The following is a 16,266-nucleotide window of genomic DNA, read 5'->3' as shown; positions in this document are numbered from 1 at the left end:
GTATTTTTAGTAGTCAGGGTTTCTCCATGTTGGTCAGGCTGGTCTCGAACTGCTGACCTCAGGTGATCCGCCCACCTTGGCCTCCCAAAGTGCTGGGATTACAGGCCTGAGCCAGCGTGCCCAACCAACGTTCTTTTCTAAAGCATGTTGGTCAGAAGCAGTCCACCACAGAGGGGATGAACAACAGTATACAGTCATGGTCTTTCATCAGGGCTATGTTAATTCTGTTCTCTGTCATGATGTAATCTAAAAAATGTGGACCATTTGCACATTCTGCAGAGTATCACATTGGTCCACCATCTTGTAACTTTACATCCTTCAGACATCCTTTTTCTTTTTATTTATTTATTTTTTTTGAGACAGAGTCTTTCTCTGTCCCCCAGGCTGGAGTGCAGCGGCGCGATCTCGGCTCACTGCAAGCTCCGCCTCCCGGGTTCACGCCATTCTCCTGCCTCAGCCTCCCGAGTAGCTGGGACTACAGGCGCCTGCCAACACGCCCGGCTAATTTTTTTGTATTTTTAGTAGAGACGGGGTTTCACCGTGTTAGCCAGGATGGTCTCGATCTCCAGACCTCGTGATCCGCCCACCTCGGCCTCCCAAAGTGCTGGGATTACAGGCTTGAGCCACCGCGCCCGGCCTCCTTTTTCTTTTTTTAAAGACAGAGTTTCCCTCTGTCGCCCAGGCTGAAGTGCATAGCGCAATCTCAGCTCACTGCAACCTGTCTCCCGGATTCAAGCGATTCTCCTGCCTCAGCCTCCCAAGCAGCTGGGATTACGGGCACACACCACCATACCTGGCTGATTTTTTTGTATTTTTAGTACAGACGGGGTTTCACCATGTTGGCCAGGATGGTCTCGATCTCCTGACCTCGTGATCTGCCCACCTAGGCCTTCCAAAGTGCTGAGATTACAGGTGTGAGCCACCGGACATCTTTTAAGTAGAATGAAGACTACTTAGAGGTAGGAACCAACCCTACCTTGGTGATTTTTGTTCCTCCAAATATCTTTGCACATAATAATTCAATATTTATTGAAAGAAAACGTTATATACTGTTTCATACCACAAACAAGATTGTTCTGTCCTTGAAAACAAGACCTTTTGTATCTTTGAACCAGGAAATATTCTATAAATGCCTATTGACCTATTAATTTCCTCTTCCCTAACAATCATATACTCTACCAGGATATGTAGATATCTTCTTCAGGGCACCTTGCACTTAGCAGAGTCCCAAATATTTTATTTTCTCCACTCTAGTACCACCAAATCATGTAAAGTATACAGCCACTCACATTTCACATCAACCTCTCCATTCTCATGCATAGCTCCTTCCAGCCACCCCTCTGAAAACTGACTCTCCTAAATATTTCCGTAAGACCCAGGATCATGTTTTCATATATACCCATCAATCCGTTTATCCAAAACCCACTTGTAATTTAACAAGTGCTTTTTATTTTTATTAAAGATGGGGTCTTGCTATGTTCCCAAGGCTGGCCTCCAACTCCTGGTTTCAAGGGATCCTCCCACCTCAGCCTGCAGAGTAGCTGGGATTGTAAGTGTGCTCCAACCACCATGCCCCACAACAAGTATTTATTAATCTAACTTCACTTTATAGAGTTTTTGTTTTTTAAAATATAGAGAAGGGGTCTTGCTACGTTGCCCAGGCTGGTCTTGAACTCCTGGCTTCAAGCAATCCTCATGCCTTGGCCTCCCAAAGTGTTGGGATTACAGGTGTGAGCCACTGCACCCAGCCCTAACTTCACTTTTTTTTTTTTTTTTTTGAGACAGTCTCACCCCAGTTGCTCAGGCTGGAATGCAGTGGCATGATCTCAGCTCACTGCAGCCTCAAACTCCTGGGTTCAGGTGATCCTCCCACCTCAGCATCTTGTGTAGCTGGGACTACAGGCACACAGAACCATGCCCAGCTAACTTTTTTTTTTTTGTTTTTGAGACAGTCTTGCTCTGTTGTTCAGGCTGGAGTGCAGTGGCAGGATCTCGGCTCACTGCAAGCTCCGCCTCCCAGGTTCAAGCGATGCTCCGCCTCCCAGGTTCAAGCGATTCTCCTGCCTCAGACACCTGAGTAGCTGGGACTACAGGCGCCCGCCACCACTCCTGGCTAATTTTTTTGTTTGTTTGTTTTTGTATTTTCAGTAGAGACAGGGCTGTGTTAGCCAGGATAGTCTCGATCTCCTGAGCTCATGGTCCGCCCCACTCCGCCTTCCAAAGTGCTGGGATTACAGGCAAGAGCCACCGCACCCGGCCACTTTTTTTTATTTTTAGTAGAGACAGGGTTTCACCATGTTGCCCAGACCAGTCTCAAATTCCTGGCTCCAAGCAATCCTCCCACCTCAGCCTCCCAAAATGCTGGGATTACACGTGGGCACCATTCTGCCCAGCTGTAATTTTTAAAAATTATTATTAAAAAAGAACAAAACACATAGATGCCCTAGACTCAACTCAGCTCTACTGATCAATCTTTAGGGGTTAGGACTAGGCTTTTGAAATGTTAAAACACCCAGAAAACTGATGACCAGTCAGGCTTAGTATTCCCCATCTCTACCACTCATATGGTACTTAATGTTTCATATTTAAATGGAAAGGACACCTCACACTTTGTTTTTCCTATAGTTCCTACTCAGAGAATATGCCTAATAAATATTTTATGAGTAATACAGAAGTATGACTCCATTTTTCTCTATTTCATTTCAGTGTGGAAGGCTCTTTAGAAACACTATTAACATAACAGCATTATGTCAAAAAGAGCCAATAACATTCTCATCAACTTTTCTTTTTAAAGGCATTAGGTACAGCTAGACTGTAAAAGGCAAGTGGTGTGAAGCCCAAACCTAAGATCCTAAGATCCAGGATGAGTCAAGACTTCATAGTCTACATGAGTGAGTAGAGGCAGCATCTAGAGGAAAACAAAAGTATGTGGCTATCAAATTCCAAAGAAGCCCCATTTTATTACCGAGAAAATACAAAGCCGTTTCTTCACAGGGAAAAGTACAGTTTCCCTTCTCCAGGGTGACAGATGAGCCTTTTCCGAAGTTCTCAGCTTTCTCTTCTATCGAAACTTCCCACGTCGGTTAAAGTGTTTGTAGAGATAGCGGATGCGTTTATTAAGGTTGTGCAGGTCATCAGCGAACATTCTACTTCCAACCATTTTCCTCTTTCGGATACAACGTTGCAATTCATTCCCTTTCCAACCTCGAAGCCATATGGGCCCCCTGATCAGTTCTTTGGGGTGCTTTTCAAAGTTTCCTGTGTAATGTGGGAGAATACATTAGATTCAAGACAAGAGAACCCATCCTACACCAGCTAAGCTTTCGACCCACGGTTGCATCTTGCTGAGCACCTATAGACAAGACACATCACAGTACAGAACAATAGCACAGACTCTGGAGCCAGACTGCTTGGGGTTAAAATTCTGATACTGCCATTTATTAACTTTGGAAAAATTGTTTATTTTTACTTATTAAGTAAAAATTATATGAGGGCACTCAGAACAGTGCCAAACACAATGTAAACAGCTACATAAGTGTTCGCTCTTACTACTGAGCACAGTACCACTCTCGACACAGGAGGAAAAGATAGTCGTTACAGCGTAATTGCCATTCTGAAATTGTGTACCACGTCGAAGGTCAAGTCTCACCCAGGATCCCGATGTTGTCATACACTCCGAACATGGCCCTTTTCTCGTTCCAACGATCAACCACTTTGGGGGGCGGGGGAGTGAGCCTTATACCGATCAATCTAGGCACACCTAGGGATGGGGAAGGGAGGGAATTAATCTGAGCCGCCTATTATACTACGAAGCAGTTATCGGGGTGTCGACATCAGCCACTTACCAAGAGAGAAGCTTCTGCACGCCAGAGGCACCCAGTCCCACAGGCGCCTACCTGCCCCGGATAAGAGGTTCCCTGCCATTTCTTTAGTCTCCCCGCTTCAACAGCACACCAAATAAGCCCAAGAGTGAGGGCCAGAAGTGGCCCTCAAGAAGATGACAACAGGAACCGTCCCCGCCAACTTCACACGAGTACTATGGCGAAGGCAGCCATCTTGGGCCTTACCCAGGCAGCTGTAGGCGCACCGCCCACCTACGCCCCATCCACAACAGCCACAAGCCCCGCCCCCCGGGTTCCGGCCGGAGGGGGCTCTACCACCCTTCCCGCCTCAGTGCTTCCGGTCCGCCTGCCGGAAGTTTTGGAGCGCTGGACGAGCTGAGGTCCGCGACTCGTCGCTAAGATTCCCCAAAACTGAGATTTCAAGAAAATTCACCCTTTCCGCTTTCTTTGGCGTCCTTCAACTGTGAAGGAAATGAAGGTTGAGAACCTGGAACCCGATTCCAAAGACCAAGCCCTTTCTCTGTGCCTTCCAACAGTCTTGCGCTGTAGCTGTTTTTATTACCCCTATTTTACTACTGGGAAGGAGATTTGAGGCCCTGAAAGTGAAGTGACTTGCTGGACGTCACTTAGCGGAGAAGATGGCGAAACCTGGATTAGAGGCGATGCCTTCTAACTCCCAGCGTGGACTTGCCTCCTTTCCTGGGGGTGACTGAATGCCCAGCCAGGGACGCGACATCTCTGGCCGGCAGAAATACGGCCTCCTCCCCGCCGACCGGGCAAAGGGTGACCTTGCGGCCAAGGAGGGATTCGCAGGCGGGCCGGGGGTGGGAGCGGGGGCCGGAGCCGGAGCCTTGGCCCGCCCCCGGGCGGCGCTGTGATTGGCCGGCCGCTCCGGCGAGCGTCGCGATTGGCCCCCCTGCAGCCGTTGAGATTTGAACTCGGTATTTGTGGCTTTGCCCGCGCGTTGCCAGACTCAGAGGCGGCGCTTTGCCTCTGCCTGCCGGGGATTGGCCGGATTCTCCGCCAACTTGAAAACTGCCTTGCTAATTGGTGCGTGTTGTGCACGCGTGTTTTTTCCTTTTCATTTCAGCCTGACTGCCGGACTCAGAGCCGCGGGTGAGATCCCCAGGTAAGATGTGGTGTTGCAGGTCGTAAAAGTGTAGGAAAGTCGAGTACATGGCAGTGTGACCCAGTATTGGGCAAAATACAATAGGCCTAGTAGGTATATCCTTGGAGCGCGATGTGGGAGAAACCGTAAGTCTGACAGATTCGCAACGGAAGATGTTAAGCAAATCGCTTAACGGATCCGCAACGGAAGATGTTAAGCAAATCGCTTAACAGATCCGCAACGGAAGATGTTAAGCAAATCGCTTAACTTTCTTACTTCAATTTCCGCTCTGTAAACTCATTTGTATTATTATGCACCTCATGGGGTTGAGGTTAGGAGACTTAGATCAGATATGATACATTGCAAAGAGCGAATGGAAATAACAATACTTTGCACATTAATATGCCACTTTATAGTTCTTTAAACACCTTCGTACTGCTTGATTTGTTTGATCATCAGAGCAACTTTGCGAAGTTAATCAGAGTTTAGTAACCCTGTTTTTACAGATAAAGCCCAGGGGTTTAAGTGACAAGACCAAGCGCCAAAGTCACTACTAGAATTAGTTTCTAGTCCAGGGTCAATCTCAGATCCCGTAAGATAATGTTACTAGCTTGCTATAAAACTAAAAGCCATTATATATGTTGGGGGTGGGGAAGTAACAGAACCAGATAATGTTACTAGCTTGCTATAAAACTAAAAGGCATTATATATGTTGGGGATGGGAAAGTAATAGAACCAGATACGAAGACAGGTCTTGAATATAGACCTTGACCTTTTCACTGTTTGCTTTCTAGCCCTGTGAGCCTGTAGGAGTAGAATGGCTCCCCAAATGTATGAGTTCCATCTGCCATTATCCCCAGAGGAGTTGTTGAAAAGTGGAGGGGTGAATCAGTATGTTGTGCAAGAGGTACTGTCCATCAAACATCTTCCACCACAGCTTAGAGGTAAGACTCCATAGTTGTCACTGTACCTAGCTCTTTCAAAGGACCATCTCAGATGGAATTGCTACATTGTCATTTCTGTTCCACTACACCAGGAAGCATCATAAGAGCAGGAAACATGTTTTTCCTATTTTGCTGTTTTATCCTAAAATTGCATGGGATGCATGACAAAGAGTACATTCATTAACTTCCTTTTCTGGATTAGTCAAAAACAGTCTTGGCGTATGTGATTACTCTTTGGGGAAAAGTTATTTTCCATCGTTACCCCTTACCGTGTGTCAAAATTAAGTCCTGGTGGATTCAAGAGTTACAGGAGGGGATCGCTTTTTCAGAATATCTGGGACTTAACCCGACCTGTTTTTGGTAATACCTTTCTAGAGTCTAGGTGTCTTCCTTCCAAGATGTGCAATCATGGGGAAAAATCCCATAATAGATCTGTGCCACTGCAACACTGAGCAATATATGTACAGTGCAGTCACCTACTGAAACCTGTAAATGATCAAAAGCACCTTTTGCATTACCAGAAAGACTTTATAATGTCCTTGTACTTGTTGGAAGCAGTCTTGTAGCAGTTAGGTTGCTTTGGAGAGGTACAGAGATTAAAGACTGGAGCCAGGCTTCCTGGATTTGAATCCTGGTTCTACCACTCTGACCTTGGACAAGTTACTTAATTCTCTCGGTGCCTTGGTTTCCTCATCTATAAATATAGAGATTATAACCAATTCATTTGTTATCACCTACAAGAAGAAGGGTTGGTTAGTGCAGCAGCTTGACAATATGGTCCCAGCTTGTCTCCTCTTGGCCTTTCTTTCATGGTTGCTAGATGGCAACTTCTTTTTCTTTTTCTTTTCTTTTTTTTTTTTTTTTTTTGAGATAGGGTCTCACTCTGTTGCCCAGACTGGAGTGCAGTGGTGCAATACTGGCTCACCACAACCTCCGCCTCCCCAGGCTCAAGCGATTCTCCTGCTTCAGCCTCCCAAGTAGCTAGGATTACAGGCTCATGCCACTACCGCCCGGCTAATTTTTGTATTTTTAGTAGAGATGGGATTTCACCATGTTGGCCAGGCTGGTCTTGAACTCCTGACCTCACATGATCCACCCACCTCGGCCTCCCACAGTGTTGGGATTATAGGCGTGAGCCACCGCACCAGGCTAGATGGCAGCTTCTTGCTCTAATGTCCAGAAGTGGAAAAAGGAATTTTCTATCTTGTACTTTTTATTCTTTATTTTATTTTGAAAGACAAGGTAAAGACTCTCTTGCCCAGGCTGGAGTCCAGTGGCATGATCACAGCTCACTGCAGCCTCAACTTCCCAGACTCAAGCAATCCTCCCACCTCAGCCTCCCAAGCAGCTAGGATCACAGACATACACCACCATACCTGGCTAATTTTTAAATTTTTTGTGGAAACGGTGTCTCCCTATGTTGCCCAGGCTGGTCTCGAACTTCTGGGCTCAAGTGGTCTTCCCGCCTCAGCCTCCCAAAGTGCTGGGATTGCAGGCTGGAGTGCAGTGGCCTGATCATAGCTCACTGCAGCCTCAACCTCCCAGGCTCAAGCAGTCCTCCCACCTCAGCCTCCCAAGTAGCCGGGACCACAGACATGTGCCAAAGTGCTGGGATTGTAGGCATGAGCCACCATGCCCGGCCAGACTTTTTTGTTAAAAACTAAAACACACACACACATTAGCCTAGGCCTACACAGGGTCAAGGTCACCAAGAAGTCACTAGGCGATGGGAATTTTTCAGCTGTATTATATTTTTGTGACACCACTGTCGCATATGTGGTCTATTGTTTACCAAAACGTTACAGGGCACAGGACTGTACAGGTAAGAGAAATAGAATTACCCAGACTGGTTAAACTGATCAAGATTATTACCTAGGAGCCTCCCTAAACTTGAGCATATCAACCATTTGGTAAGCAAGGAAGAAGGCAGAGTGTGGAGGTTGGCTAGTGGATGGCAAACCAACAGTGTCCACAGGTATACTTCTGTCCATGTCATGTGGATATATGTGTCACCAATTGAACATGCTGCATACTATGACAAATTACTCTTCAGTTATTATAATGATGCATCATTTTTTTAAAGGGTCACCTTTTTTTTTTTTAAGTTCCAGAGTACATGTACAGGATGTGCAAGTTTGTTACATAGGTAAACGTGCTGTTGTGGTTTGCTGCACCTATCAACGCATCACCTGGGTATCAAGCCCAGCATGTAGTAGCTATTTTTTCTTATGCTCCCACTCCCCCCATTCCACCCCCTAACAGGCTCCATTGTGTTGTTCCTCTCCCCGTGTCCATGTGATCTCATTGTTCAGCTCCCACTTATAAGTAAGAACATGCAGTGTTTGGTTTTCTGTTCTTGCGTTAGTTTGCTGAGGATAATGGATGGAGTACCAGCTCCATCCATGTCCCTGCAAAGGACATGATCTTGTTCCTGTCACTTTTTTTTTTTTTTTTTGGAGACTGAGTCTCCTTCTGTCACCCAGGCTGGAGTGCAGTGGCGCAATCTCAGCTCACTGCAGCCTCCGCCTCCTGGGTTCAAGTGATTCTCCTACCTCAGCCTCCTGAGTAGCTGGGATTACAGGCACATGCCACCACGCCCGGCTAATTTTTGTATTTTTAGTTGAGACAGGGTTTCACCATGTTGGTCAGGCTGGTCTCGAACTCCTGACCTCATGAACCACCCGCCTCGACCTCCCAAAGTGCTGAGATTACAGGCGTGAGCCACTGCGCCTGGCCACTTTTTTTTTTTTTTTTTTAAAGAGTCTTTTATTTTTTGGAGACAGGGTCTCATTTTGTTGCCCAGGCTGGAGTGCAGTGGCTCCATCCCGGCTCACTGCAACCTCTCGGGCTCAGCCTCCCAAGTAGCTGGCACTACAGGCATGTGCCACCATGCACTGCTAATTTTGTGTTATTTGTAGCAACGAGGTTTTGCCATGTTGCCCAGGCTGGTCTCAAACTCCTGAGCTCAAGTGATCTGCCCACCTCAGCCTCCCAAAGTGCTGAGATTACAGGTGTGAGCCACTGCCCCCAGCCAAGAGTCCTTTTTAAAACAATTGCATTGCTTTGATGATTTTGGTGTTTAGAACCCTGAATACAACTTCTCCTATAAATAAGATCAAATCATTTAATTCATTTAACAAGTATTTACTGATCATATGCTGTGTGCCAGGCACTGTTCTAAGCATTGGTAATACAATAGTAAACAAAACAGACAAAGGCTCTCAACAAGTAATAAACAAATAAATACGTAGGACCCCTTATCCCAGAAGGTATATTCCAAGACCCTTATTAGATGCCTGAAACTGGAGTAGTACCAAACCCTATATATACTATGGTTTTTTCCCTCTACCTGCGTACCTATGGTAATGTTTAATTTACAAATTAGATACAATAAGAGATTAACAACAATTTTTTTTTTTTTTTTTTTTTTTTTTTTTTGAGACAGTCTTGCTTGGTCACCAGGCTGGAGTGCAGTGGTGTGATCTCAGCTCACTGAAATCTCAGCCTCCCAGGTTCAAGAGATTCCCCTGCCTCAGCTTCCCGAGTAGCTGGAACTACAGGCGTGTGCCACCACCCCCAGCTAATTTTTTGTATTTTAGTAGAGATGGGTTTCACCATGTTGGCCAGGATGGTCTCGGTCTCCTGACCTTGTGATCTGCCCACCTCGGCCTCCTAGAGTGCTGGGATTACAGGTGTAAGCCACTGTGCCTGGCCTGTTTAACAATAATATTAATAAAATAGAGCAATTGTAACTATGCCAGCATCTCACTACCCTTGTGCTTTGGGGCCATTATTAAGTAAAATAAAATTTCCTTGAACAGAAGCCCTGTAACAGTTGATCTGATAACCAAGGTGGCTACTAATGGGTGAGTAGGGTTGCATATACAGTGTGGATATGTTGGACAAAGGGATGATTCACTTCCCAGGCAGGAGGCGGCAGGGCAGCACCAGATTTTATGCTACTCAGAATGGCACACAACCTACAATTTATGAATTGTTTATCTCTGGAATGTTTCTTTCTTTCTTCCTTTTTATTTTTTTAAGATAAGAGTCTTGCTTTGTTGCCCAGGCTGGAGTGCAGTGGCTCAATCTCAGCCCACTGCAACCTCCACCTCCTGGGCTCAAACAATTCTCCTGCCTCAGCTTCCCAAGTAGCTGGGACTACAGGTAAGTACCACCACGCCTGGCTAATTTTTTGGGGTTTTTTTGTTGTTGTTCTGGAGACGGAGTTTTGCTCTGTCGCCCAGGTTGGAGTGCAGTGGCAAGATACCGGCTCACTGCAACCTCCACCTCCTGGGTTCAAGCAATTCTCCTGCTTCAGCCTCCCAAGTGGCTGGAATTACAGGTGCCCACCACCACGTCCAGCTAATTTTTTTTTGTATTTTTTAGTAGAGCCGGGCTTTCACCATGTTGGCCAGGCTGGTCTCAAACTTCTGACCTCAGATGATCTGCCCGCCTCAGCCTCCCAAAGTTCTGGGATTACAGGCATGAGCTACTGTGCCCAGCCTATTTCTGGAATATTTCATTTAATATTTTCAGACTTGAGATTGACCACGGGTAACTGAAACCCCAGAAAGTGAGAACACAGATTGGTGAGGACCACCGTATGTCAGATGGTTGTAAGAGCCAAAGAGAAAAATAAAGAAGACAGTGTGGCCAGGCGCAGTGGCTCACACCTGTAATCCTAGCACTTTGGGAAGCTGAGGCGGTTGGATTGCTCAAGCTCAGGGATTTGAGACCAGCCTGGCCAACATGGTGAAACCCCATCTCTACCAAAATTACAAAAAAGTTAGCCAGGCGTGGTGGTGCACACCTGTAGTTCCAGCTACTTGGGAGGCTGGGGTAGGAGAATTGCTTGAGCCCAGGAGGCAGAGGCTACAGTGAGCCATGATCATGCCACTGCACTGCAGCCTGGGCCACAGAGCTAGACCCTGTTTCAAAAAAAAAAAAAAAGGAAGTGTACTGGGAATGGTGGCTTGTCCCTGTAATCCCAACCACTTGGGAGGCAGAGGCAGGAGGATTGTTAAGGCCAGGAGTTCAAGACCAGCCTGGGCAACATAGTCTCTAAAATTAATTATACAAAGCTTAAAAATAAATAATATAAAGAAGAAGATAGTAGGACCTGCCATTTCATGTTGGCTCATCAGAGAAGGCTTGCTGTTAATGTCACGTTTGAGCAGAGACCTTAAGAAAGTAAGGAAATAAACTATGCAGATTGTTAGGGAAGGGCATTCCAAGCAAACAGAAAAGCCTATGCAAAGGCCTTGAGGTGGGCAAATGCCAATAGAGTTGGAGTGCAGTAAGCTAGGAAAAAGAGATTAGGTAGGAAGTGGTACAGATTATTCTAGAATCTTGCTCCTCAAAATGTGGTCCTCAGATTAGCAGTGTTAATATCATGATCTCATGATCTGGGAGCTTATTAGAAATGCAGGATGTCAAGGCCCAGGATGTCAAAGCTGCTGAATCAGGAAGTCTGTATTTTAAGAAGATTCCCCCAGGCAATTTGGATGCAATTATAAGTTTGAGAAGCACTGATCTCTAGAGCCTCGTAGATCATGGCAAAAACTTGAACTTCAGTGTGAATGAACTTGAAAGCCATTGGGTTTTGAGCATGGGAGTGACATGGTCTGACATTTTAAAAGATTCACTGGCTACTGTGTTGAGCAGAGACTATAAGAGGCAAAGAGAGAAGCAGGGATACTAGTTCAGTGGCTAATACAGTAATACCAAGTAGATTGGACTGGAGGGATAGCAGGGGAAGTGGTTCAGGATATATTTTCAAAGTAGAGCTTTTACAGGAATGCTGATGGATTGGATTGTGGATTATAGGGTCAGTAAAGGAATCTGAGATGAGAATGATTACGAGGCTGTTTTTTTTTTTTTTTTTGACAGTCTTGCTCTGTTGGCTCTCTCACCCAGGTTGGCGTGCAGTGGCGTGATCTTGGCTCACTGCAACATCTGCCTCCCAGGTTCAAGCAATTCTCATGCCTCAGCCACCTGAGTGTCTAGGATTACAGGTGTGCACAACCACGCCTGGCAACTTTTTCTTTTCTTTTTTTTTTTTTTTTTTGAGGCAGAGTCTCGCTCTGTCGCCCAGGCTGGAGTGCAGTGGCGCGATCTCGGTTCACCGCAAGCTCCGCCTCCTGGGTTCACGCCATTCTCCTGCCTCAGCCTCTCCGAGTAGCTGGGACTACAGGCGCCCGCCACCATGCCCGGCTAATTTTTTTGTATTTTTAGTAGAGACGGGGTTTCACCGTGGTCTCGATCTCCTGACCTCGTGATCCGCCCGCCTCGGCCTCCCAAAGTGCTGGGATTACAAGCGTGAGCCACCGCGACACCTGGCTAATTTTTGTATTTTTAGTAGAGATGGGGTTTTGCCATGTTGTCCAGGCTGGTCTTGAACTTCTGGCCTCAAGTGATATGCCTGCCTCGGCCTCCCAAAATGCTGGGATTACAGGCATGGGCCACCACGCCCGGCCTTACAAGGCTTTTTGACTTGAGCAACTAGAAGAATGAAGTTGCCATTTACTGAGATGGGGCAGTATATGGGAGAGAGAGGTTTAGATTGTTGGTTATGTGAGTGTGGAGTTCAAGGGAGAGGTTGTCAGCTAAAGATACACATTTAGGATTTAATACTCAGCGTGTAGACAGCACTTAAAGCCATGAGATTGGAGTGAGTGTAGATGGAGAAGAGAAGCAGTTTGAAGACCAAGACCTGAGACAGTCCAGCATTTAGAGGCTAGGAGATTGAAGAAGAACCAGTAGAAGAAATTAAGAAGCAGTCAGTCATTGGGGCAGAAAGTGAATGAAGGAGCTAAATGGACGCTAAATAAAGAGAGTGTTTCAAAAACAAAGGAGAGCTCAACTGCAGATTAACTACTGGATTTATTGATGTCATAGTCACTGGTAACCTTGACAAAGCTGTTTCAGAAGATGCTGGGGGCAAAAGCCTGCTTGGAATAGGTTTTTAAGAAAATGGAATGACGGAGATTAGAGAAGAGGAATTTACATAATGTATTTCTTTTAAGATGGGCAGCATTACATGTGTCTATGTTGAGTAAGAATAATCAGAGGGAAAAGCTGATGATGCAGAAGGAAGAGGGAACAGTTGTTGGAGCAGTGCCTTTAGTAGGTAAGAGAGTACGTGATCTGGTACACGGGGAGGAGATGGCTTTATCAGAACGTGGACAGTTTATCCACAGTAGCAAACAAAAAAGGCAGAGTGTATGTATGGGCATAGATGCAACTAGTGCAGGTAAATATAGAGCTTGGGGCAGTTGAAAGTTCTCTTCTGTCTGCTTCTGTTTCCTCAATAGGAAGGGAAAGCCTTTAACTGAGAGTGAGTTTGGGAAGAAGGTCATGGTGTTATGAGCAGAGGATAGGTGTGAAATAACTGCCTAGAAGAAAATGAATAGACTTGGAAGTACGAAGGCCCACTTCAGGTTAGTAGCCATGAATTTAACATAAGAGTAGTCAGCATGTTTCTGTGTTTTTCTCAGGCTATTTTTATTTGTGTGGTTACATGAATGGAGTAACCAGAAAGTTGGTTTAACCTAGATTTGCCAGGGGAGTATGTGTTGTTGTTGTTGTTAATTAGTGGAATAAGTTAGAAGTATCACAATATCTAACAATAGGGGAATAGTAAATTAAGATAGATACAAGGCGGAGTGTGGTGGCACTACCTGTAGTCCCAGCTACTCAGAAGGCTGGAGCAGGAGGATCGCTTGAACTCAGAAGTTTGAGGCTGCAGTAAGCTGTGATCCTGCCACTGCACTTCAGCCTGCACAACACAGCAAAACCCTGTCTCAAAAAAAAGTTGTTTACAAAGGTTTTTTTTGTTTTGTTTTGTTTTGTTTTTGAGATGAAGTCTCACTGTCACCCAGGCTGGAATACAGTGGCACTATCTTGGCTCCCTGCAACCTCTGCCTCCTCGGTTCAAGTAATCCTCCTGCCTCAGCCTCCTGAGTAACTGGGATTACGGGCGCATGCCACCACGCCTGGCTTTTTTTTTTTTTTTTGTATTTTTAGTAGAGACGGGGTTTCACCATGTTGGTCAGGCTGATCTTGAACTCCTGACCTGATGATCCACCTGCCTCGGCCTCCAAAGTGTTGTGATTACAGGCGTGAGCCACCACGTCTGGCCTACAAAGGTTTCTGATACACTTACTGTAATGCTAAATTTTAAAAAGCAGGACAGAGAAGTGAATATGTGATATGAGCTCAACAATGGAAATACGATATATAGAAAATGGACTGAGAAAAAAATTATGCTGTTATAACTGAATGCCTGAGACTGGATATTTATAATGAATAGAAATTTATTGGCTCACATTTTTTTCTGGAGACTGGGAAGTCCCAAATCAACGCATCAGTAACTGGCAAGGGCCTTCTTGCTGCATTGTCACAGGGGCAGAAGGCAGAAGGGCAGAAGTGAACCCGCTCCCCAGAGCCCTTTTTATAATGGTATGAATATATTCGTGAGGGGTCGGGCGCGGTGGCTCACACCTGTAATCCCAGCACTTTGGGAGGCCGAGGCAGGCAGATCACAAGGTCAGGAGTTCGAGACCAGCCTGGCCAATATGGTGAAACCCCGTCTCTACTAAAAATACAAAAAATTAGCTGAGTGTGGTGACGCGTGCCTGTAATCCCAGCTACTCAGGAGGCTGAGGCGGGAGAATCACTTGAACCTGGAAGCTGGAGGTTGCAGTGAGCCGAGATCGTGCCACTGCACTCCAGCCTGGGCGACAGAGCGAGACTCCATCTCAAAAATATATATTTGTGGCCGGGCGCAGTGGCTCACGCCTGTAATCCCAGCACTTTGGGAGGCCGAGGCGGGCGGATCACGAGGTCAGGAGATCGAGACCATCCTGGCTAACACGGTGAAACCCCGTCTCTACTAAAAATACAAAAAATTAGCCGGGCGTGGTGGCAGGCACCTGTAATCCCATCTACTCGGGAGGCTGAGGCAGGAGAATGGCGTGAACCCAGAGGGCGGAGCTTGCAGTGAGCTGAGATCGCGCCACTGCACTCCAGTGTGGGTGACAGAGCAAGACTCCGTCTCAAAAAAAAAAAAAAAAAAAAAAAATATATATATATATATATATTTGTGAGGGTGGAGCCCTCATAACCTAAACACCTCCCATTAGACTCCACCTTCCAACACTGTCATGTTGGGGATTATATTTCCAACACATGAATTATGAGGGGCACATTCAAACCATATAACGTGCTAAGTGTTGTTCTGACTGGTTTGCGTGGACTGTCTCATTCGGTTTTGACATATATATACCATCGACCCTTGAACAATGTGGGGGTTAGGGATGACAACCCCTGTGCAGTCACAAATCTGCATATGTAAGTTATAGCCTACTGTTGACCAGAAGCCTTACAAGTAACATAACAGTTTGTTTTGTTTTGTTTTGTTTTTGATAGAGTCTTGCTCTGTGGCCCAGAATGGAGTGTGGTGGCACGATCTCAGCTCACTGCAACCTCCACCTGCTGGGTTCAAGTGATTTTCTGGCCTTAGCCTCCCAAGTAGCTGAGACTACAGGCACGTAATATTGCACCTGGCTAATTTTTGTATTTTTAGTAGAGATGGAGTTTCACCACGTTGGCCAGGCTGGTCTCAATCTCCTGAGCTCAAGTGATCTGTCCACCTCAGCCTCCCAAAGTGCTGGGATTACAGGTGTGAGCCACCGTGTCAAGCATTAATACATATATTTTTTATGTTATGTGTATTATTTACTGTATTTTTGCAGTCAAGCTAGAGGAAATGTTATTAAGAAAATCATAAGGAAAATACATGTTCAGAAATTAGCCGGGCGTGGTGGCGGGCGCCTGTAGTCCCAGCTACTCGGAGAGGCTGAGGCAGGAGAATGGCGTGAACCCCGGAGGCGGAGCTTGCAGTGAGCCGAGATTGCGCCACTGCACTCCAGCCTGGGTGACAGAGCGAGACTCCATCTCTTAAAAAAAAAAAAAAAAAAAGAAAATACATGTTCAGTATTGTGCTGTATTTATCGATACCGTAAGTTTACATGATGAATCGTGTAAAATGGCAGGCAACCACAGCTGCAGACCTCCGTCCATGGTGCATATGAAGCAATTTGACTTTTCTTGTAATGTCATGACTTTTTTCTGCTTCTTGGGAACACTTCCAGCATCACTAGTGGCACTTCATTATGGGTCCCATGGTGTTATGTAAGGTTTATGATACTGCTTTAGACACATGAAAAATACCTGAGGAACCACAAGAGATCACTTCTTGATGCCATATGTAATTTTTTTTTTTTTTTTTGAGACAGAGTTTCACTCTTGTTGCCCAGGCTAGAGTGCAGTGGAGTGATCTCGACTCACTGGAACCTCCGCCTCCCCC

At 45.9% G+C, this 16,266-nt stretch overlaps 2 protein-coding genes across 5 annotated transcripts in view; one reads left to right on the top strand and one right to left on the bottom strand.

The window, feature by feature from the left end:
- Positions 1 to 2,935: 2,935 nt before the first annotated feature.
- On the bottom strand, positions 2,936 to 4,107 carry MRPL51 (mitochondrial ribosomal protein L51). Its single transcript, XM_003273729.4, has 3 exons — positions 3,846 to 4,107; positions 3,650 to 3,760; positions 2,936 to 3,258 (listed from the first exon to the last, which is right to left on the bottom strand). Exons 1-3 carry the CDS (start codon positions 3,922 to 3,924, stop codon positions 3,062 to 3,064), a joined length of 387 nt encoding a protein of 128 aa, XP_003273777.1. The 5' UTR covers positions 3,925 to 4,107; the 3' UTR covers positions 2,936 to 3,061.
- Positions 4,108 to 4,182: 75 nt separating this feature from the next.
- NCAPD2 (non-SMC condensin I complex subunit D2) overlaps positions 4,183 to 16,266 on the top strand; it is a 39,062-nt gene continuing 26,978 nt past the window's right edge. For 2 of the 4 annotated variants that reach the window (XR_004028344.1, XM_030804922.1), the window contains exons 1-2: positions 4,183 to 4,971; positions 5,745 to 5,894. Coding sequence is in view for 2 of the 4 variants with exons in the window: in XM_030804922.1 (XP_030660782.1) it covers positions 5,768 to 5,894 (127 nt within the window). In the remaining 2 variants the exon portion in view is untranslated. The remainder of the gene's footprint in view (positions 4,972 to 5,744; positions 5,895 to 16,266) is intronic. The other 2 variants (XM_030804919.1, XM_030804920.1) reach the window with 2 other exon arrangements.

The sequence above is a fragment of the Nomascus leucogenys genome, chromosome 23, assembly GCF_006542625.1.
Source record: "Nomascus leucogenys isolate Asia chromosome 23, Asia_NLE_v1, whole genome shotgun sequence".
Classification (NCBI taxonomy): domain Eukaryota; kingdom Metazoa; phylum Chordata; class Mammalia; order Primates; family Hylobatidae; genus Nomascus; species Nomascus leucogenys.
The sequence above is the reverse complement of the archived record's forward strand: the minus strand, read 5'-3'. Positions and strand labels throughout refer to the sequence as shown.